The sequence below is a fragment of the Cupressus sempervirens genome, chromosome 6 (genome assembly GCF_028749045.1).
Source record: "Cupressus sempervirens isolate cs-2001-9-10 chromosome 6, ASM2874904v1, whole genome shotgun sequence".
Classification (NCBI taxonomy): Eukaryota; Viridiplantae; Streptophyta; class Pinopsida; order Cupressales; family Cupressaceae; genus Cupressus; species Cupressus sempervirens.
This window is the reverse complement of record NC_143123.1, coordinates 72,314,835-72,339,342: the sequence shown is the minus strand read 5'-3', so window position 1 is coordinate 72,339,342 and position 24,508 is coordinate 72,314,835. Positions and strand designations below refer to the sequence as shown.

Sequence of the window (24,508 nt, the reverse complement as noted above, 5' to 3'; positions counted from 1 at the left end):
TAATACCATGTTAAATAGCATGGATTGTGTCTACAAATGTAATAGTATTGTCATTGTTATAGATATGTTTCAAATGCAGATTTGGATCTCATATAAGTATGGGAGAAGGAGACATATCTTTTGAAGAGACACGTATCCAAGCTTTAAACATCATTAGTTAGTATAAAATAATATAACCATATGTATAATATATACATTATTATAGATATAATTAATGTAAATATATAGATATAAATAAAAATAAATAAATAAATATATATATATATATATATATATATATATATATATATATATATATCTATATAAAGGAATATTTATATTATCATCAATAATAAAACTCATGATCATATCGATCTAATTGTAACTACAAACTTAAAACAAATATGTTCTCTAAATGACAACAAAACTTGCATATAGGTCAATCAAATATGACAATAAATTTGAAATCATAAAAAAGATAGATGTATATACATATACATGATTCAACTATATACTAACCTATGGGAAACATAATTCCATCACTTATTTCAGTCTTTGTTAGCTTCTCTCTTTGCATGGTGCAACACAATAAATAATAGCTAACACCTATGTTTTCAGATTCTGCCATGGATGCAAGAACATTGCCTACACAAAGTATATGTATATAAATTGTGTCATGTACATGAGTATATATATATATATATATATATATATATATATATATATATATATATATATATATATATATATATAATAAATTAACAAAAGTTATGAAATACATACCAACTCTGATCAATCATGAAATATGGTCATAATCACTAGAAATCAATGGAATATCATCATAATTTTCATCCTCAAACTCATTCATATTGATAACATCTAGTGGCACCAAAGTCCATTCACCCACATATCCACATTCTTGATTAGTGCAACCATCATAGTTTTCATCAATGCAATCAAGACAAAAACATGAGTATTCTCTTGTATACAATGATCACAAATTACTATCTGTACTCATAATTGAATGCAAAGATCGTGTCTTCTCTACCCTCTTGCATTGCATGCATTGATCTTAAATGAGCTTTAAATATGTGTGTACCATAATTTAGTTATCACATAATGTATTAAATATAAAATTGATTCAGTTATAATATTCAAATTAATTTATACCTGATACCTCCCAAAACACTTTAAATGGTATGACTCGATCCCTTGTGATGATGTGTTATTTGTATTTTTTGGCACCATAAAATGTGTTTTGCACCACTCAACCACATCATGAGCATTATTAATGTGATATCCTTTATAGTCTATTTGATACTTTCCTAAAGCATGTTTGATACAAGCTCACACACCATCATGCTCACACTTTCCATGTCCACTCTTGAAAAAACTCCAAATGTGTTGTATATTAAGGTATCAATGATATCTACATAATGCATAAAATGGTCTAGCTGATTTAAATTGTGTTGCACATCCATCTAACCATACAAAATGTTTTTCCATTTTCATGCCTTTGTTTTTCAAATAATCAAAAAATGTCTTAAAACAATGCTCCACAAAATGTGTGTTGTGTTCTTTGTCATCACTAATGTAAAAGTGATACTCTTTTTAAATGACTTGTGCTTGATCTATACTTTCCACACCATCCAAATCAATTTGTGCATGTCGATAAGACACTTGAACCATAATAGTAACCTACTTTGTATAGAAGTATTTCAACTTGAAGTTGTTTTTGAGAAATGAAGGGGCAATTCTCTGCAAAGTCAACAACATATAAAATTTTCTTTAGTGGGAAAGTTTCTCTTAGTGTTTGAAACACTTATGCTTTCCATTTAGCAAAAAAGGCATAACGTATATATTGTTGAATCAATTTATGAAAATTTGATATAAATTCTCCAAGAGGTATGTCATCCTCTACATATTCCAACCTTGTTGATTCTTTTCCAACTTTTGTTTCTGACTTTATGTACTTATATCTCTTACACTTTACCATCCTTATCATATCATTATCTTCACCTCTCAAAGGATATTTGGCTAGGTTACTACATGTTTTACAAGTTCCTCTTATGCAATCCATTTCACCTATTGCATGATCATTTAGTTTGTCAAATAAGATTGATGTTATGAATTGGCTCGTTCATTTATGAAAAGAATTTTGAGAACCACCACTTTCTTCTATCATCTTTCTGAACCCTTGATAGTAAAAATCAAATTCATCATGATATCGACAACAACATGTTTCAAAAGATTTATTTATCTTCACAAAACAGGGTTTTAATCTTTCAAATATTGTTTGTTCAATGTTTGTATTGGGATTTAAATTACAAAACGAGAGATACAAGTCATGTTGCATGACATCCAACCAATGTTTTGTGTGTTAAAGATACTCCTTAGGCCCAATCCTTTGCTTGATGATATCTCTTTTGTTTGGTGAAGGACGAGTATTATAAATCCAAAATTGAATGACGATGTTCTTAACTATTTCCACAATCCTATCAGATCAAGGAACTCTACACATTAGCGCCCAGTTTCCTTCTAATGTAGTATCATCCAAATTGTTTCTCCTTTTTAGATAATGTATATCATCTTTTGACTATACCCAATATGAGATGATAGTGAAGAGATCTATCTTTTTGCCATAATTTCTTATTTAAAACAGATGTCAGTATCACTCTTTGTGCAATGAATTTATTTGTAGATCTAGATTTTTTCCCAATGGAATGTAACCCTTCCTTGACACTTTCAACAATATCCTTTTGTAGTTTAGAAGTCTTCCTCTTTTTTTACACCTGTATCTATACCCAATAGTTCCAATGACTCTTTTAATTCATCATTAAGAAGTGAAATCGATATTAGTTGAGTTTTCTCCACTGTATCAAGATTCTCAAATTGTGCAATTATTTCTTTAGACTTTTTATTCAATTTCCTCTTCATAGTATGTGTAGGTTAACTAGCATATTCTCTCAATTTTACCACATCCATTTTAATAAAATGATCAATGTTTCTATGATTAATTTTTCTCTTCAAACTTTGAGCTAGATTAACATTCTCATTTATTGTTTGATCTTAGGCTATAAGAAAAATTAAAATAAAGACTTAAGATACAACTTCTCTTTAGGGTCTGCATATGTGTATATACATAACAAATGAATTATTAAATACAATTTTATCTAACCTTCATATGGCTCTTCTTTGATATCCATTTCTTCATCTTCAATTTCCTCATGTCCAACATTTTTATCATCTACTACTACACGTGCATGATATAACAAATAAAATCATGCAAGATTTTAAGGGTATTTGCCTCTAAAATTAAAAATTAAAGATATAAAGTTTTCCTTTAGATAGATAGAAATCTAGAGAGAGATTGTACTTGCAAGAGATGTGTGCATACATATATGTTTGAACTTGGGATGAACCTTCTCCAACCTTAGTATGTTGTCCTATTTCACTACATCCTAAATAAATTCATAATTTAAAACACCCATTAAAATGTATCCTAATTCTAAATATTCATAATTTAAAAACCATAATGTAATAAACCCTAATCCTAAATATTCATAATTCAATAAACCCTTAATATTAAGTTAATAGTAACCCTAAGTTTATATTTACCATATTCCTAATTGGATAAACCCTAATCATAATTATATACATACAAAAAGTCTACAATACAATTATACACTATATGAACTAAATATGCATTGGAAAAAATATTGCACATGTACATACCTTACCTCCTATAGTATCCTGCTAAAGTTTTTTGATGATTTTCATCTTCTTGTTCGTCAGTTTTTCTTCATAAATATTTACTTGCTCTTCTACCTTTATTGCCTATGTCATAATTTTTTTTCCAAATTTTGAAAACAGACAAGTTGCAAAATATTTCTTCCCTCCCAATTGAAGTGTGAATTATCTAATTGGATTTGAATGTTACAATTGAAAAAAATAATAATTTATATGACAATTTTTATTTTGGAAAAAACCCTAAAGGCCAACTTTACTTGAACATAAGCAAACTGTTTGAGCAGTTCTATCACAATCATCTTGCAACTTGATCATCATTATTTCAATTAATTGATTCAAGAAGATTTCTTACATTTTTGGAAAGTGTATATTGATAGTTAACTTAGTGTAAGATTCGATAATCCATAAAATATCATGGATTCCGTTGGCAACAAGTTTTTGTATGTTTTGTGATCTATGGCACAACAACTTAGAATAGTGGAAAATAATCTAGGAAGTTGTGTTATGCTAGTTTCAATCATTCTAAGATAGGCGGGTCATTACAAAGATCGAGTTGATGGTCTAACAAGTTATGTTATGCTAACCAACCCATCTCAAGGCTAAACATGAAAATTGTTGCTTTCAAGGAAATAAACCAAAAGGATTATCTAAGGAAATCTACCAAAGTAGTAAAAAAAAAAAGAGATTTCCCCAAAGAAAGTGTTACTTTTGAAGGAATTTCTGAAAATGATGCAATAGGAATTCCCCAAGGAAAGCATTATCTCCAAAGGAATATGCTATAGCAATGAAAGAAGGATTGCCCCAAATGAAACTAAGTTATCCAAAGGAATCAACTAAATGATGTAAAATTGAAAACCAAGGAAAGAATTTTCTCTAAGGAAATCTGCAAAATTGGTGTAAAAGAATTTGCATAATCTTCAAAGGAATCTACTTTTTAATACACAAGGAGGATGCATATATGCCCCACTCCTTAAGATGGAAACATGGAGCTATGATGAAATCTTAGGGAAAAGAAGGGAAAGGATAGAGAAGATATCCTTTAGGCAATGATGTACATGTAACCCTAGAAAAAGAGATTTGACTCTTTGAAGCCAAGAAAGAGGTAGTTCTTAGGAAGATATCTTGCAACATATTTAAAGAGATCCTTAGGAGAAAGAGTTGTTTGTTACAAGACATCTAACTCCAAGAGGATACCTTTAAAAAATATATCATCTTTGACCATAAGAGAGAAGGAAAAACAAGAACTCCCATAAATTTCCTCTATTGCTAGGTAAATGGGTATTCTTGATGAAGGATGAAACATTTCAAGGCCCCATATAAGAGATTTATTTATAATGTACATGACCTTTCAAGAAAGGAAGATATTGTAAAGAAGGATTTAAATCTCCTAAAATAATTCTATGCTAGAAAGGAAGAAACAAAACAAACAAATACCACAATTAAGAGAAAGTGGATCCTTAGAAAGGGTCGGAGATTAAAAAGATAACCTTTTCCCCCCAAGTGTGAAGATAAGGAAATTGAGGGAGGAGAATCAAAGATGCACACATTCTCTATAGCTAGTTAAGAGGATACATGTGAACAAAATCACATTACTTGCCCCAAGTGAGAGACCATTTATTATGTACATGTACTTTAAAGAAAAGAACAATATGTAAATAAGGATGTAAGCCTCCAAAAAAAAGAGATTTTTTAAATGTAGAACACACTGTTGGAAATGAGAATGGAGTAACTGAGAGGGGAGGGGTGAATCAGTTACTATAAAAACTTTTCCCACAAGTCCCTTAAGATGTCAAAGAAAATACTCATTGCTGATACTCATATAATCAAACTGAAAACACAAGAAACAAGAGACAAGAGACACCAGATTTAACGTGGAAACCCAATATGGGAAAAACCACCAATGTAACTAGTTACTATTTTTCACTCTTCTGAAGTGAGCCCTGTTAGGAGCCAACCTTGTTAAAGGTTACAAAACACACTGTTAGGTGCGACCTTGTTAGAGGATTTAATCACCCTGCTAGGAGTGGCCTTGCTAGAGGTCTTTAGATCAATTCAACTGAATTGCCACCTTGTTAGAGGATTTTACAAAAGGCTGTTAAACCCACTCTGTTAAGAGATTTGAAAACACTATTACAATTGTTAGAAAGTAACAATGAGTGATCTGAAATAAATACAACTTATCTTTGCTGATACAGATCTCTGTTCTGTTCCTCTAGATCCTCTCTGATCAAATGCAACTCTGCATCTCTGATCCTTCAAGAACTTGCTCTGACCTTATAATTCGCATATTAGATATTCAATCATATCTGCTCGCTTTTTCACATTCATACTTCCATACTTGAATTCGCAACTTGATCCTTCATATATACCTTTCAGATTATCGAGTCGGCTCAAATACAAGTTACAATTATAAATAATTGTGCTATGAGTCGGCTTCATACATTACATAAAGTAATTAACTTTAATTACTTAACCTTCGAGAAATCCTTCGCTGACCAACTTAACTCGGTAAGTACTGCACAAAAAATAATTCCTGTGTTAACCGACTGAGCTCGGTTAATACAGAGAATTTCGTGAAATCCTTCACTGACCGACTTAACTTGGTAAATACTGCACAGAAAATAATTCCTATGTTAACCGACTGAGCTCGGTTAATACAGAGAATTTCGTGAAATCCTTCAGTCGCCGAGTGAACTCGGTAAACACCGATTTCTCCGACTTTCCTTTGATGACCGAGTGAGCTCGGTTAACACTGTCTGCTACTTTTCTTCGATGACCGAGTGAGCTCGGTTAACACTGTCTGCTACTTTTCTTCGATGACCGAGTCAACTCGATAAATACTGACAACCTATCTCATATCCTTTGTTTACCGAGTGAGTTCGGTAAACACTGTCTTTCGGCAACAAATCCTTTGATTACCGAGTGAGCTCGATAAACACTGAACTTCCTTTGTTTACCTTGCAAGCTCGGTAAACTCTGTCAATAGCTGTACTTACCTTCTGAGCTCGGTAGACTCTGTCTGATGACTGATATGACATTTGTGTAACATCAAAGACAATCATGCAATTATCAATTGTATCCAACAATCTCCCTCTTTGGCATTGATGGCAACACAACATGTCATAGCAGAATGAAATTTGAAAACAAGTCCTTATCAACACAATGTGTCATCAAAACAATTCTCCCTCTAAGATGATAGACTCTCCCTCTTTCAGTAATCTCCCTCTGTGAAGAACTTTCTTTTTCACACAAATTTCAGAAAGATATGACAGTAAAGTAAATCTCTCCCTCTTTGACAACAAATGCCAAAGACAATAGAGCTTAAATGAATTGTAATGTACCTTTAGTACTGATTCATATGCAAAGCTTCCAGATTTGACTGCATCAACAGATAGATTTTCATTTTGGTATGCGTTGATGCATCACTAAAACTTGTTTTTAGTGAATTTCGAATAGGGGTGTAACCCCTAACTTACCTCTGAGATACAAGAATGCATCCTTAGGTAGTGGCTTTGTGAATATGTCAGCAATTTGTTCCTTTGAATTGACATATTCCAATCTGATCTCCTTGTCTTGTACCAATTCTCTGACAAAATGATATTTGATTGCAATATGCTTGGTCTTAGAATGCATCACTGGATTCTTTGATATATTGATTGCACTAGTATTGTCACAGAACATAACAACTGGTTCTTTGGTTTCCATCCTCATTCCTTGCAATAACTGCTTAAACCAAACAATATTTGAACAATTTACTGCTACAGCAACATACTCTGCCTCTGCTGTAGATTGGGATGTACAATTCTGCTTTTTGCTTGTCCAAGAAACCAATCTCTTTCCAAGAAAGAATGCTCCTCCACTTGTGCTTTTCCTGTCATCAAGGTTTCCTGCCCAATCAGCATCAGTAAATACTTTCAAATCCAAATTACCTCCAATTTTATACCATAGCCCAAAATCCTTAGTTCCTTTCAAATATCTCATTATTCTTTTGATTGCCATTATATAAGTTTCTCTTGGTTTTGCTGAAAATCTTGCTACAATACCGACTGCAAGGGCAATATCTGGCCTAGTATGTACTACATACTGCAACTTTCCAATCATAGATCTATACAGTGTTTGATCCACTTCTTTGGATTCATCTTCCTTGGTAAGTTTCAATCCAGTACACATAGGGGTTCCAACTGGTTTACAATCCTCCATACCAAATTTTTTTAATATCTCCTTGATATATTTTGACTGTGTGATGAAGATGCCATTCTTACTTTGTTGGATTTGAAGACCTACAAAGAATTTAATCTCACCAAACATAGACATTTCAAACTCCTTGTTCATTTGTTCTGAAAATTCTTTGCATAGATCATCATTGCCTGTGAAAACAGTGTCATCTACAAATATTTCTGCCAAAACAATCTTATTATCTGGACCTTCTTTTATATACAAGCTACTGTTATCATTAGTCCTTTGAAAACCAATCTGAATAAGATAGTTATGCAATCTTTCATACCATGCTCTAGGAGCTTGTTTTAGACCATACAGTGCCTTGTGTAATTTGCAGACCATGTTCTTCTTATCTGGATCAACAAAACCTTCAGGTTGTTCAATGTAAACTTCTTCATCTAGTATTCCATTGAGAAATGCTGACTTGACATCCATCTGATAAACTTTGAATCCTTTGTGAGCAGCATATGCAAGTAAGGTTCTTACACCTTCCAATCTTGCAACAGGAGCAAAGGTTTCTCCATAGTCTATACCTTCTTCTTGAGCATATCCTTTGCATACTAGTCTAGCTTTGTTTCTTGATACCTTGCCATCTTCATTTAGTTTATTTCTGAATACCCATTTTGTTCCAATCACATTCTTATCTTTGGGTCTAGATACAAGAGTCCATGTTTTGTTTTTCTCTATCTGTTCTATTTCTTCATTCATAGCCTCAATCCAACTATCATTTGCCAATGCATCTTTGATATTTCTGGGTTCAAAATCAGCAAGTAAACAAGTGCCTTTCAACTTACTTCTTGTCAGAGTTCCTTTAGATTTGTCTCCAATGATCTGATCTGGAGCATGATGCCTTCTGACATATTTAGCTAACACAGGTTCTTTACTTCTTGAATGAGTTTCATTGTTGTCCCTTTGTACTTCAGATTCTTGTTGTTCTGGCTCGATAGATTCAGACTCGGTAGATTGCTTGGTAGAGTCTGAAAGTGACTCGGATTCTTTTAGCTCGGTAAAAAATTTCTGTGTCTTGGTTTGAACTTCCTGCAACTCGGTCATTGATGACTCGGGAGTTGAGGATTCCTGATTAACTGGAGTACTTGGTATAGTATCAGGTTCAATGTAAATGAATCTTCTGTAGTCTTCAGGAACCTTCTTGCTTTCTTCTTCTGATTTCTCTGCAAACTCATCAACTTTCACATGTGCACTTTCTATGACCTTGTGAGTAGATAGATTTAAACATCTATATGCTTTGCTTTTACAAGAGTAACCTAGAAATATTCCTTCATCTCCTTTTACATCAAATTTACCTTTTCTAGATTCTTTCAGAATATAACATTTGCTTCCAAATACTTTTAGATAACTTACATTGGGTTTGTAGCCATACCATAATTCATAGGGAGTTTTGAATGAGTCCTTTTTCAGTTGTACTCGGTTCAAGGTATGAACTGCAGTGCTGATAGCTTCCTTCCAGTATTTGATAGCAATGTTCTTTTCAATCATTAGGGTCCTTGCACAATCCATAATGGATCTATTTCTTCTTTCAGCTATCCCATTTTGTTCTGGAGTTCCTGGTGCTGAAACTTGTCTTTTAATTCCTCTTTCAATGCAGAAGTTATTGAACTCATGTGAAATGAATTCACCACCTCTGTCTGACCTTAAGCATTTCAATCTTTTCCCTGTTTCTTTTTCTACTCTTGCCAAGTACCATTTGAATTTCTCAAAAGCTTCTGATTTATTCCTTAGGTACATAACAGTCATCATTCTTGAGTAATCATCAACAAAAAGAATGAAGAACTTTTCTCCAGTATAACTTTCAATTCCAATGGGTCCACATAAATCAGTATGCACAATTTCTAATATATCTTCAGACTGATAGCTTTTACTTTTAAAACTAGTCTTTCCCATTTTTCCAATCTGACAATTCTTGCATAAACCGACCTCAGGTTTCTTTATATTAGGAATGCCTCTTACCTTTTTGAATTTGCTTATCTTCACCAGATTATCAAAATTGACATGACACAACCTCTTATGCCATAACCAACTTTCTTCAATTTGAGCAATAAAACATGAGCATTCACCAAGTTCTAGGTAGAACAAGTTACCTTTAGTTTGTGTGCCAGATCCTATCAGCTTTCCTTGCTCATTCAACAGTCTTGCCTTTCCATGCATGAATTCCACCTTAAATCCAGTATTGAGTAACTGTGCCACACTTAGCAAGTTATATTTAAGACCTTCAACCCAATAGGCATTGTTGCATATAAGTTCTTTGGTTAGAGAGATTCTTCCTCTTCCTTTTATGAAACGAGGTTCATTATTACCAAACCTTACACTGCCACCATCATAATCCTCAAACTGATCAAACTTAGTTTTATCACCAGTCATATGATGAGAGCAACCACTGTCTATAATCCATGTATCATTCATACTTATATGAGAGATAAGAGCCATTTTATCTTCCTCATAACTATCAGAATCATCTTTCACAGCAATATAAACAATTTCATCTTCACTATTATCAGAATCCTTAGAATTTTCAGCCATGAAACATGATTTCTTACCTTTGTTCTTGAATGATTTGTAATCTTTCTTTCTATTCCATTTATGACCCTTCTTTTCATCATTGTTCTGCTTGTTTGGGCACCTAGCTGCAATATGACCAATTTCTTCACATGAAAAACAGATTAGAGGAACTTTACCTTTATATTTTCCTCTGCCTCTGGAGTATTTCTTTGCCAGTAGAGCTTCAATTACTTCAAGATCACTGTCTGAACTTTGGTCTGATTCATCATCACTTTCTGACTCTGATTTCTTTTTGCCTTTATCTTTGAGTGAAAGTTTGGCCTCAAATGCTGATTCAGTGCTTTTGGAAGCTGGAACATAGTTGTCAAAATTGTCTAGTTCAAATGCGGTTAGTCTTCCAACTATAGCCTCCAAATTGATATTATGATTTGCTTCACACCTTCTTTCTTGAATTGCAGAAACTCTGATTGCATAGATGGGAAGCAAAGTTCTGAGAACTTTGCTTATAACCGTCTCTTCTTTGATATCACCTCCAGATGCCCTGATTGCACTGACACATGCTTTGATTCTATCAACATATTTTGCAATGTTTTCATCCTCTCTCATTCTCATTTGGTCAAATTGTCCTCTTAGACTTTCTGCTTTTGCTCTTTTCACATTGTCATCTCCTCCATAGATTTCTTTCAGCTTGTTCCACATGTCAAAAGCGGTTTGGCAATCCTTGATATCATCAAATTCTTCATAGCTTAGTGCAGATGCAATGTCTATCATCATATTGTTATGAGTCTTCTTTTCAGCAATATCATTGACAGATAATGTGTCGGAAGGTTCTTTGTATTTTTCATCAAGATATTTCAGTCCTGTATCACCAATAGTAGCCAAATGAAGTTTCATCAATCCTTGCCATGCAGAGAAGTTATTTTTGTTGAGTCTTGGAATTTCTCTCTTGTAAGACATCTTGATCTTTGGCTTAGATCCTTGAAATCTTTTCCTGCAAGCACCAATAAGCTCTGATACCAATTGTTGGAAATGAGAATGGAGTAACTGAGAGGGGAGGGGTGAATCAGTTACTACAAAAACTTTTCCCACAAGTCCCTTAAGATGTCAAAGAAAATACTCATTGCTGATACTCATATAATCAAACTGAAAACACAAGAAACAAGAGACAAGAGACACCAGATTTAACGTGGAAACCCAATATGGGAAAAACCACCAATGTAACTAGTTACTGTTTTTCACTCTTCTGAAGTGAGCCCTGTTAGGAGCCAGCCTTGTTAAAGGTTACAAAACACACTGTTAGGTGCGACCTTGTTAGAGGATTTAATCACCCTGCTAGGAGTGGCCTTGCTAGAGGTCTTTAGATCAATTCAACTGAATTGCCACCTTGTTAGAGGATTTTACAAAAGGCTGTTAAACCCACTCTGTTAAGAGATTTGAAAACACTGTTACAATTGTTAGAAAGTAACAATGAGTGATCTGAAATAAATACAACTTATCTTTGCTGATACAGATCTCTGTTCTGTTCCTCTAGATCCTCTCTGATCAAATGCAACTCTGCATCTCTGATCCTTCAAGAACTTGCTCTGACCTTATAATTCGCATATTAGATATTCAATCATATCTGCTCGCTTTTTCACATTCATACTTCCATACTTGAATTCGCAACTTGATCCTTCATATATACCTTTCAGATTATCGAGTCGGCTCAAATACAAGTTACAATTATAAATAATTGTGCTATGAGTCGGCTTCATACATTACATAAAGTAATTAACTTTAATTACTTAACCTTCGAGAAATCCTTCGCTGACCGACTTAACTCGGTAAGTACTGCACAGAAAATAATTCCTGTGTTAACCGACTGAGCTCGGTTAATACAGAGAATTTCGTGAAATCCTTCACTGACCGACTTAACTTGGTAAATACTGCACAGAAAATAATTCCTATGTTAACCGACTGAGCTCGGTTAATACAGAGAATTTCGTGAAATCCTTCAGTCGCCGAGTGAACTCGGTAAACACCGATTTCTCCGACTTTCCTTTGATGACCGAGTGAGCTCGGTTAACACTGTTTGCTACTTTTCTTCGATGACCGAGTGAGCTCGGTTAACACTGTCTGCTACTTTTCTTCGATGACCGAGTCAACTCGGTAAATACTGACAACCTATCTCATATCCTTTGTTTACCGAGTGAGTTCGGTAAACACTGTCTTTCGGCAACAAATCCTTTGATTACCGAGTGAGCTCGGTAAACACTGAACTTCCTTTGTTTACCTTGCAAGCTCGGTAAACTCTGTCAACAGCTGTACTTACCTTCTGAGCTCGGTAGACTCTGTCTGATGACTGATATGACATTTGTGTAACATCAAAGACAATCATGCAATTATCAATTGTATCCAACACACACAATTACATGCAAGAAATAATATATTATTATAACAAACATGAGTCAACAAAGGGAAAATGGGTACTAAGGAAAGATACAAGATTACAACATTGGCCTTAACCCCCCAAGCAAGAAGACTGAGACTTCCTAGGAGGTCACCCATTAATACTACTCTAGCTCAAGTGCACTTAACTATAAAGTATCCTCAATGGTTAAACCCATTCTATTTGCAACCCCATTTACAATTTTTTTTCCCCTTATGAACCATTTATTAAAAATCTTATTAAGCTCGTCAATTAATTGATAAGTAGGATATACTTAGTCCAACAAGTCATTTTGTATATTGCTATCAAGATTCAACTATGTAGTTTTTTGAGTCGAACTCACTAACCCATGTTTCATGAGTAGTGGCTCGCACAAACCTATCTCTCATGACAATGAATGGAACATATCACTCATTGCATCTAAATGGTGCTCACAAAGGTGAAGCATCAAGACTTTCAAGGAGGTCTTCTATCCTAGTACTAGTCCAACTTAAGCCTACTTAAGTACAAAGTTTCATCCATGGTTAAACCCAATCTGCTCGCACTCCCATTTGTGAAACCTTCATTAAGTGTTGTTCCTTATGAGATATTTATTAGAAAGCCTCTTGAGGTCATCAATGGCTGAGTAGTAGATAATTTATAATTCAAGTTGAATTGTGATATTGCTATCAAAATCTAGCTATGTAGTTTTTCGAGTCAAATTCATTGACCTGTGTTTTATGGGTAGTGGTTCACATGAATCCATCTCTCACGAGAATCAATGAACCACTTATCACTCATTGCATCTAGGTGATGCTTACAAAGGTGAAGCACAAGAACTGCTTGGGAGGTCACCCATCATATATGCTTCTCCAGCTTAAGCACACTTAACTACAAAGTTTCCTCCATGGTCAAACCCACTTTTCTTGCAGCCCTAGTTGCAAAATCTTCAACAAGTGTTGTGCCTTATGAACCATTTATTAGAAAGCCTCTTAAACTCATCAATTGGTAAGTAGGAGATCATTTCCACAAGAAGTCAAATTATAATATTGCTATCAAGATTCAATGACATAAATTTTATAGCCAATCTCTATGACCCATGCTTTTATTAGTAGTGGTTCACACGAACCCTTCTATTGTGAGAATTAATAGAACACTTATCATTCATTGCATCTAGGTGATGCTCATAGAGTTGAAGCACTAGGACTTTCTAGGAGCTCACCCATCCCAATACTACTCAAGCTTGAGTATGCTTGACTACAAAGTTTCCTTTGTGGTTGAATTCACTCTACTTGCAATCCCATTTGCAAAACCTTCACCAAGTGTTGTGCCTTATGAGACATTTATTAACTAGCCTCTTAAGCTCATCAATTGATAGGTAGGACATCATTTTTGCAGTAAGTCAAAATTTCATATTGCTGTTAGGATTCAATTGTGTAGTTTTCTTGAGTCAAACTTATTGACCCATGTTTCATGAGTAGTGGTTCAAACAATCCCATCTCTCATGAGAATGAATGAAGTACTTATCTCTCATTATGTATCTAGGGTATCCTCACAAAGGTGAAGCACCATGACTTCCTGAAGGGTCACCCATCCCTATAATGGTCCAACTTGAGCGTGCTCAACCATTGATTTTCCTCCATGGTTGATCCCACTCTACTTGTAACCCCATTTGAAACCTTCATTAAGTGTTGTGCCTTATTAACTATTTATTAGAAAACATCTTAAGATCATCAATTGATGAGTAAGAGATAGAATCTACAACAAGTCAAATTGTGATATTGTTATTAGGATTAACTTGGTAGTTTTTTCAATCAAACTCATTGACCCATGTTTCATGAGTAGTGTCTCACACAAACTCATCTCTCACGAGATTGGATGGAACACTTATCACTCATTGCATCTAGGTGATGCTCATAGAGGTGAAGCATTGTGACTTCTCAGATGACACCCATCCTAGTACTACTCCAGCTTGAGCGTGCTTGACTACAAAGTTTCCTTAATGGTTAAACCCACTCTGCTTGCAACTCATTGCGAAACCTTCAACAAGTGTTGTGCCATAAGAACCATTATTAGAAAGCCTCTAAAGCTCATCAATTGATAAGTAGGAAATAATTTCCACAACAAGTCAAATTGTGATATTGCTATTAGGATTTAATTGTGTAGTTTTTTGAGTCAAACCCATTGACCCATGTTTCATGATACTGCTTCACACAAATCCATCTCTCATGAGAATGAATGGAACACTTATCACTCATTGCATCTAGGTGATGATCATAGAGGTGAAACATCAAGACTTCTCGAGTGGTCACCTGTCTTAGTTCTACTCTGATTTGAACATGCTTGATCACAAAATTTCCTCCACTATTTAAACTCACTCTACTTACAACCCCATTTGCAAAACCTTCAATGCGTGATATACCTGATGAACCATTTATTATAACACTTCACAAACTCATCAATTGTGAAAATACATCATGTCCAAATAAGCCTTTATTGTCAACGAGCCCTTGGTCTACTAGTGAAGTTGAACGGCTCACAAAGAGCCCACCAGGGATCAAGTCTTGCTAAGTGCAAGGCTCCAACATCATAAGGGATGAGGCTGGGATCGTGCCTTATGTGATTTTGACGGAATGGATGCCCCTCAATCCTTGACTCTAAGCCGAAGAGGTTTTATGCACAAGTGGGGCCGTATTGGGTTCCTAAAAAGTCTCTGTGGTGACCTTTGCTGGTTGGTAACTTGCAGGCTTCGTGCCTTGCAAGGTTGCCTCGCAGGTCTGAACCCTCCATCAAAAAAATAAAAATAAAATAAGCCTTTAGATCAACCCTTTCATAAATTTTATCTAAACATATAAATAGGGCAATCACAAAGTTTGGTATTTGTCCGTTACACACGGTTTAAAAACGCGGTGTCGGTGGCCCGCATAGATGCTTCAAAATCATTTTGAAAACAAAACTGACAACCAACTAGGAAATTTTCGTAGTTCTGAATGATTCTAAACAAAAAGCAAAACGAAGAGACGTTGGAATTAGTTGGAGTAGCTGTTATTCGCTAACATTTGTTGGAAGGATTCTTCCTTCCTTCTTAAGCGACGCCCAATAATGAATTGATCTCAGACAAAGAATTCTCGCAATCCCAGAGCCCAGTTTAATAAGCATGGGCAGTTTTCTGCATACCCACCTGCTTGTAATCTCGTTTTCTTTATTCCTTTTCACAACTGTCTTGGCAATTGAAAATGAGAACACCATTATCGCCTTACCCAATTCACAAAATTTGAAAAAAAACACGGCGTGCAATGGAAAACACAGTGACTCTGTTTCATGCCCTGTAAGCTGTTTCAGGACAGATCCAGTGTGCGGGATTAATGGAATCACATATTGGTGTGGTTGCTCGGAGGCTCAGTGTGCAGGCGTTGAGGTTGCTAAGATTGGATTCTGTGAAATCGGCAATGGAGGAAGCGGTCTTCTCTCTGGACAAGCCCTTTTACTGGTACACATTGTTTGGCTTATTCTCTTAGGGTTCAGTGTCCTCATTGGCCTGCCCTAAATTGGTTCGAGATATTTATTTTAGGGCTTGGGGAGGAAATTCTTTGGGAATTTTCTTTTTGGTTCCTTGATTTTTTGGATGTGTCATCAATTATTGGTTACCTAAATAAAAGCTTTTGTGGCGTTACATACACTCTGGTTTGGTCATAGCATATAAATTGCGGATTAGTTTGTATTTCCCTTTCAAGGGCAATTCTTGATTTTAGCGAAGAGTATTCTTTTGGCTCCTCTCTGGACGGTATTTGAATTGAAAATGTGATTAAATTTCTCCATGATATACAATTTTGTTCCTTCTGAGGTTTGATGTCTATGAATTATTTGTTATAGGTGAATCATAGGTGCCCCAATATTCTTACTGAGTTTTTAGGACAAGGGAAAGTTTCACGAGATTGAAAAATTTCAATAGCATAATTAAGCTGGCCGGTTTTTCCATTTCTTAGTGTAAGGACTGGATACTTGCTTGTACAATTTTAATGGAAAATGCCTATTTCATTATTAGTAGTTTAAATTCTGGTGGATCTAAGTATGGCTTATGTTTTTCTGAACAATTTGCATGATAAATCTTCTGTGTGGAAAAAGCCTGGGTGATATTCTTAAAATTTGTAAACTTGGAAAGTTTGGGTCAGATTTTTGAAGGATTGTAATTACAAGCACGGTAAACTACGATCACATTCTTAGGATCATAAATTTTGGTGACACCCTAGTTTTCTTCCATTGCCATTGCATCCCACGCTCTTTGACAAGATCATTTTCTTGTAAGGAATCTAAACTTTAATTTCTTTGTGAAAACAGTATAGAATTAGCAAAAAATATCCTGCCGTTTTATGGGTATTGAAATGGGCAATGCTTTAACCAATTTTCTTGATAAGGACACCTGATTTCCAATGCATTCAAGTCCATCGGGAATATTTGTTTATAGATTGTAGGGATTGCTCTTTCTTGATCTAGTGAATTTGGGATCTTGTATGGTCATATTTAGGATCTGAAGTAAGCAAAAGTTGCTTTGTATTGGAGATTTTACACATCTATTGTATACCCTGTATTAAAAAATATAATGTAAACCTTTTACGTACATGCTTTCGCTTAAGGTGTGGTTCTTTACAATTATTTCTGGCAGAATTGTTCATATCTGTGGAATCCTTAAAATGCTTATTGACACAAAGAACTTTCGAGCTCAGTTTCGTACATAGATTAGTATTTTGACAGTAAAAATGCTCAAGTTTGATTTCATTAGAACAGAGATTGAGGGAATGGATGTTCTATTTCTTAAACTCCTCACGAAACAATGGCTAACAAGAACACATCACTAATATTAAATCTTGTGGAGGACTTTTAAATCAGTTGGTTCATGTGTGCAGTACATTATTTCGTCATCCATGTCCACCAGCTTGCAACAATAACTTTTTGTGCGCAAGCTGCAATACAAAATGTGATTGCTGGGATTATCTTTTAGCTTCTTCTGTCTTGAAAATGCATCTCCATCTGTTGTACTTGGGGTTCAAGCTAACATAGTTTTGACCACTTTATAGAATGCTTATTAGCTTAACTGAGATATATAAGCTCAGTTTTATCCAGGGTTCCACTGGGAAGTGTCACTGGCGATTTGTATGATGTCCCAAACATCCTGGACATCCTAGTGACTTGGAGGGGACATCCCTTTTTCAATAGTGAGCAGTCTGTTTCATTTGGTACACAAGCCTTTAAAGTTAAGGTAATATTTGAGGGAAAAATTGACAAAAATCCCCCAAAAATGTGAAGGGGGAAGATTATCATTACAAATGTAGCATATTGTAATTACACTTTACAATTTTAGCTTCTTTAATTTGCTTCAATTATTAATAGATGTGCCCCTGCTGTTCCCTGCCAACCCCAAAATTTAGGGAGCTTTTTGCCATCCCAAATAACTGTACCCTGTTCCTGCATTCCCCTGCTCTAGAAACTCAAAGAATCACTGGTTTTGTCTCACAGATGGCTTTACAAATTCATCCATCCATCTATCTATCTATCTATCTATATTGCTCTTTGGCATTTTCTATGCTTCTTTGGTTCATGCAAAGGCTATTCTTATGGACATTCAAAGTGTATACAAATCTCAATAGAAGAGTTGCTGACTCAAAATTACCAGGGCCTGGATCTCCGTACCATAGAGTGCGTTAAGGAAGAACTAAAATAAATTTGGCTCTTTATCACTATGAGGTGGCATAAGTGACACTGAATCATAGTTTTGTTTAATGTGTGCAGAGTTTTACTTTGATTAAATTGAGAGGCTCTTTGACTGAGCATAGAAATAAAATTCACAAAAACATGCATTAAATTTTACATCCCAGAAATGCAGGAAGAAAAAGCCATTGCATATTTATTGTAGTGAACCAGCATGTTGTTGCCAAAAGAACAAGGCGGGGAACATCAGTGTGAGATTTATATGGTATATCTTCATTTTGATTCATTCATTGCGACAAGCATGTCGCATCCCTCTGGTGAGCCATGCATACATGCTGGACACTGCATGGGAAAATAAATTAAAAGATCTTTAAAAAAGGCAACTTGAAGGACAAGATTAATGGCACAGGTATGGGTGCTATGGCCGAGGAATGGAGTCCTGTTCTTTTGGCTTTGCTAGAGAGGACAAGGAACAGGGACTTTCCTAGTAATGCCAGGACATTGAGAAAGGAAGGGTTTTATTGAAGGTGTGCAACACTAAGAGACATTATTTGTTTGGACGGCAAAATCTTTGTAGAAGAAACATTTGTTGTTTGCTAGTTTCTATTGAGTTGGTACATGTCAAGAGAGAGCTATGATGCCGCCTTCTCTTGGTCACAGATTCAAAACTTTTGTAGCTTTGGTCACCTAGGTGATAAGTGAATCCATATTAGTTCACGTGATATTGAGAACTTTGATGTTTTCTCTTAGGTAGAATTACATTAACATGAACAGAAATATGTATTGATTTTAGAACTCTGATGTTTTCTCTTAGTTGGAATTATTTGAATGTTTTGCAGAAAGAACAGATCATAACCCACATTAATAACTTAGGCATTAAATACCATCTCACTGTAGAGGCTCAATGGCTTTATTTGGAGGCCAACCTAGATTAGTTTAATTATCGAGACAAAACTCAATGCATTATGGAGGCTGACCTAGGTCACATTTAATATAAATATAGGTCAATCACCTAAAAACATAAGGAAGTGATGAAAATATATGGAAAAAGCTGTGAGTAATATGTAAAAGGTGCAACATGGAAAGAGGTGTGATCTGCAATTGTACAGCAATTACTTCTGAAGGGTTGTGTTCCTCGCAAGGACAATTAACTGGATGTGACTCTCCCATCATGAAGATGAAGATATAAATAGGAGGTACAGCTATTTTTTGAAGGCATCAAACTGAGCAGCACAAGCACTCATCCAACAGAGCACATGAGGCATAATCTATCAAATTGATCAAGCAATAATTCTTAGCAACCTCAATCATTGAAGGGATCAAGGAATAATCAAGTTTGAGTATGAAGAAATCGGTCTATAATATCTATTAACCAGATCAAGTAATCATTTCAATCCAACTGTATAGATCAGACCATCAAAGAGAGTAATCTAATAAACATTGGTTCTCATAAGAGCAGATCAGCACATTATATCAGCGATCAGGATCAGATCAGAAACTGCTGTTGATTCGAGGCAGTAGCATTCTTGTTCACAGTGGTATACTGGTATGCATGAATGTGTTTAATATGTATGCTTGATAAATGCAGCAACATAATTCAGATCAGAAAATGCTGTTGATTTGAGGCAGTAGGCACTCTTGTTCATAGTGGTATGCATGAATGTATTTAATATGTATGCTTGATAAATGCAGCAAGATAATTTTCAAATGCACAATTCCATACACATTAATATCGCGAATAATTCAAACATAACATCATATATATTAGATATAAGCTATAAGATGGATTTTCAATCTGATCAAATGACAACAATCAATCATGGTGAGGCGTGGGATGAGATACAAGGAGGGAGAAATTGGTACAAGCTTCCTACTAGGTAAACTAGTTCATCAAGGATGGATGAAGGTGAGATGGATGGTATATATGCTCTTGGGTTTAGGGTTGATGATTGCTTTGTGCACCCTATTGTAGTTTTCCAACTTCGAACCCAAATAATAAATTATATATTTGATATGATTAAAGATCATTAAGAATATATGTTCCTCAATGTTAATGTTCATATTTTCTTTGATTTTATATTCTCTTGTTAATGATAAAAAATAAATTAAAAAAATAAAATACACCATCAAATCTAAAAACTAATTGTGCATTGAAAATGAATTGTGGAAATCTTATAATGTTAATTAGTTAAGGGCCTATTTGGTTGCAAGTGTAGGAATAGAGAATTAGAATGGAAATTTGGAATAGGAATGGAAATGGGGAATGGGAATGGAAAAGAGCAATCTCATTCTTGTTTGGTTTGCTTGGTATTTGATTGGGAATATGTTACTCCCTTGTTTGTTTGTACAAAATTGGAATTGGAATATAGTTAAGTTTATATTTTAATATATTTTATTTGTTTTAATATTTTATTATATTTGGTTAATTATTTCAATTTATTGTAAAGAGAATATTTTAGAAAAATTCTATTTTATTTAATGAAATTAATGAGAATTTTTTTTTTCAACATTTTTTAAATGAATAGATATAAACATAAAAATGTTATACACAATAATATACTCATCAAATTCGTAAAATTTGCTCATTTCATAAGTTCAGTAAAATTATTTTTTTCAACATTTTTTAAATGAATAAATATAAACATAAAAATGTTATACACAATAATATACTCGTCAAATTAGTAAAATTTGCTCATTTCATAAGTTCAATAAAATTATTTTTTTCAACATTTTAAAAATGAATAGATATAAACGTAAAAATGTTATACACAATAATATTCTCGTCAAATTAGTAAAATTTGCTCATTTCATAAGTTCATAAAAGATTTCGTCTCCATGATCATAAGCCCTGTACAACAAAATGGTCATTTCATTAGTAAAATTAGAATTGCCATCACCAATAGTGTGTTTATAAAAACTAGAATAGAATTAAGTTTACGTTGAAATGCAATTTCGGCTTTCGCCATGGAACCAATCTCCCTAGTGGATGTCTCACGCATAATGCACAACCTTTTCTTCTTCTATAGATTTTGATGTGGTTGATGTAGATGAGCCATCTTTGACCCACTCAAAGAAATTGCACCCATTGTCTCCCTACATTCCAAAATTACATTACAGCTTGCTACAATAATAAAATAAAAAATAAACATATAAAAGATTAGTAACAACCTTTCTTTTATTTGGACAACACAAAAACCTATGCCTAGGATTTTTCTCTATACATGACATTTTTATTGCTATAGGTGTAGTACCACATCGACACATTGGAAAAGTTGTCAAATCCATTGACCTTATATAAATAATGAACAAACATAATGAGAAATTACTACAAAAGTGTAAAATATATTCTAATATTTGTATTCAATGGACTATGTTGTGACTTTTCAGTCAAATCCTACTAGTGATGCAAATACCTTGTGACTTACAACTTTTGACACATGATTATTAGTTTTCTAAAATAATATCCATGGCATGCTCATTTAAACTTACAATGTTCTAAAATAAAAAAGAGCGAATTTGTAGTTTTCTGAATGTATAAAGAACCCATGAACTAAAATTTATAATCCTAATTTATAGACAGTGAAGACATACACATTTACATTTGTAATCACAACTCACAATCTGCCTATAACTACCTATAATCAATATAAAGTTATACGATTGAAATGAGTAGATATGTAACTTTTTCCAACACATACACAATTAAGCAACATAATAAGAGAGGCTATATCCCAAATCAATAGAATTGATTACATTTATAAAAGATAGAACTGAACCTTTAACAAGAGAAAAAAAGTGTTATGAGGGGTCAATAGCATTAGAAGCCTTACACATAACCATTACAAAACACACAATTCTATCGTACACAATACAACACATTGTCATTCCAAAACACACATACAATGAATCAACATAATAAGAGAAGCTATATCCCAACACAAAAGAATTGATTGCATTCATAAAATATAGAACTGGACATTTGATATGCAGTCAACAGGAAGTGTTAAAAGGAGTGGATAGCATCACAAGCAAGATAGAACTGAACCTTTAATATGTAGTCGACAAAAGAAGAAGTGTTAAGAGAAGTGGATAGCATCACAAGTGTTACACTCAACCATTGCACCCTTACAACTGATAGAGTTGTGTGGCTAAAACAAAAATACTAAAAATATCTATCAATCAATAAAGTTTTGATTTGAAATTGGTTATTTTATGGCATTGTTTATGAGTCTAAATTTGTGGAAGAGAATTGTATTCTGAGTATCTTGTGAGCAAACAAGAGGGGCAATGGGCTATGGTTTGCTCCCGTTGAATGGAGAGAATGCAAATTAGGTACTAAACTTTTGTTCTCTGACATTGGGTTAAGGAGTTGGTAGAATGGACTATTCCTGCATTGAGCAGAGAGGGCATTGGAGAGGGGTGGAAGGGATTTGTATATGCATTAGAAAGTTTGTATGACAAAAACAATGCATACAACTGAATAGAGAAGTGCATATAGCAACAATATGAGTTATTTTATACATAACAACAATGCATACTGCTGAATACAGCAATGCATACAACAACAATATGAGTTATTTTCTACGTAACAACAGTGCATGCAACAACACATCACAACTAGGGGAATGCAAACAACTATTGCAAGTAATCCACAAAACATATTTCAAGCATTACTTAGTAGTAAAACAATGCCATTGAAGCTGAAGCAAACAAAGAAAAGATTGAGAATATGGATGTTGACAAGTATGAACCACTCAACAAGATCATTATATCCATAAACATAGAAACAACTATTGCAAGTAATGTATAAAATATAAGCTATTAGGATTATAGATATGGCTTCGAAAAGATAGTAAGTTCACAAATAGTCTCAAAAATATTTTTAAGTTCATAAAGATTGTAATAGATCAAAGAGCTCCTCCAAACTTATATCTAATGTACGCTTCCCTCTCGTCTTCAGTCATCTCTACGAATGCCTAGGCTTTTGTAGGTTCATATGTAAAAAAGTCATACGCCACAATCATAGTCTCCTGAGTAATTTTGGGCTTGTCCTTAAGGGCAACATATGCACTTGATATATCATGCTTCTCTTCTCTTTTATCAACATTTATATTATGACCCTTAGTCATGCCCCAATCTATGTTTTGGATGCTCTCACATATGACATCCAAACAATTAGCCATGCTTGGCTTCTTCCTCTTTTGCCTCCTTGTCGTTGGCGTGGAAGGATTTGGTCTTATGGATGTAGTAGAATTATTTGATTGAAGGATCTCTTCATCAAACTCAGTAGTATTGAAGCCCCCATCCATAGGGATATTGAAGCCCCCGTCATCGTCAAGATCAACAGCCTCTTCAAATAGTTCCCTGTCTTCTTTGGTCTCAATAGCTGTTGTTGCTGCATTTCCTTCAGCTATGTTGTTCCCAAAAATGATTGCTAACTCATTGAAGTAGAAGAACGGTTGCCTCTTGTACACTCTAGCATTTTTGAAGCAACTTCTCTACATGATGAAAAAAATAAGGAATTAGATGTCTTTTGTTACAATTGCTTGAGAGACAATTTACTAACATTAAAATATTGTCTAAAAAACATTACCTTCAACAACTCGTCCCATACACTAACCTCGGCATCGACACATTGAGTCGTCTCATTCCAAGAGAAACCACTCATGTTTCATAGCTCTTTCATAATTCTGAAACCTTGTTTCCACATCTTTAACTTGTTTTTAAAGTTGTCCTTTTCAAGATTCATATGCATATCTTCATTGAATTTCTTTTGTATTGCTGTCCAAGCTTCTTTTTTAAAGCCCCCATCACCTTTTCTTCCTAATTGAATCTACTAAAAAAGAAAATCATTTTTTTTTCATTCCATCTCTATTGCCCACACCACTTTGGCATTTTTAGCTGAAGTAGCAACCGTGGTCACATGTACCT

General features: G+C 34.3%; 1 protein-coding gene across 1 annotated transcript; it reads left to right on the top strand.

The window, feature by feature from the left end:
* Window positions 1-15,831: 15,831 nt before the first annotated feature.
* On the top strand, window positions 15,832-16,727 carry LOC149551207 (uncharacterized). Its single transcript, XM_089789644.1, has one exon. The coding sequence runs from the start codon at window positions 16,029-16,031 to the stop codon at window positions 16,416-16,418; it is 390 nt and encodes a 129-aa protein (XP_089645770.1). The 5' UTR covers window positions 15,832-16,028; the 3' UTR covers window positions 16,419-16,727.
* The last annotated feature ends 7,781 nt before the right edge of the window (window positions 16,728-24,508 follow it).

Excerpts from the sequence above, each read along its gene's own strand:
- LOC149551207 (XM_089789644.1), top strand. The coding sequence starts at position 16,029 with ATGGGCAGTTTTCTGCATACCCACCTGCTTGTAATCTCGTTTTCTTTA.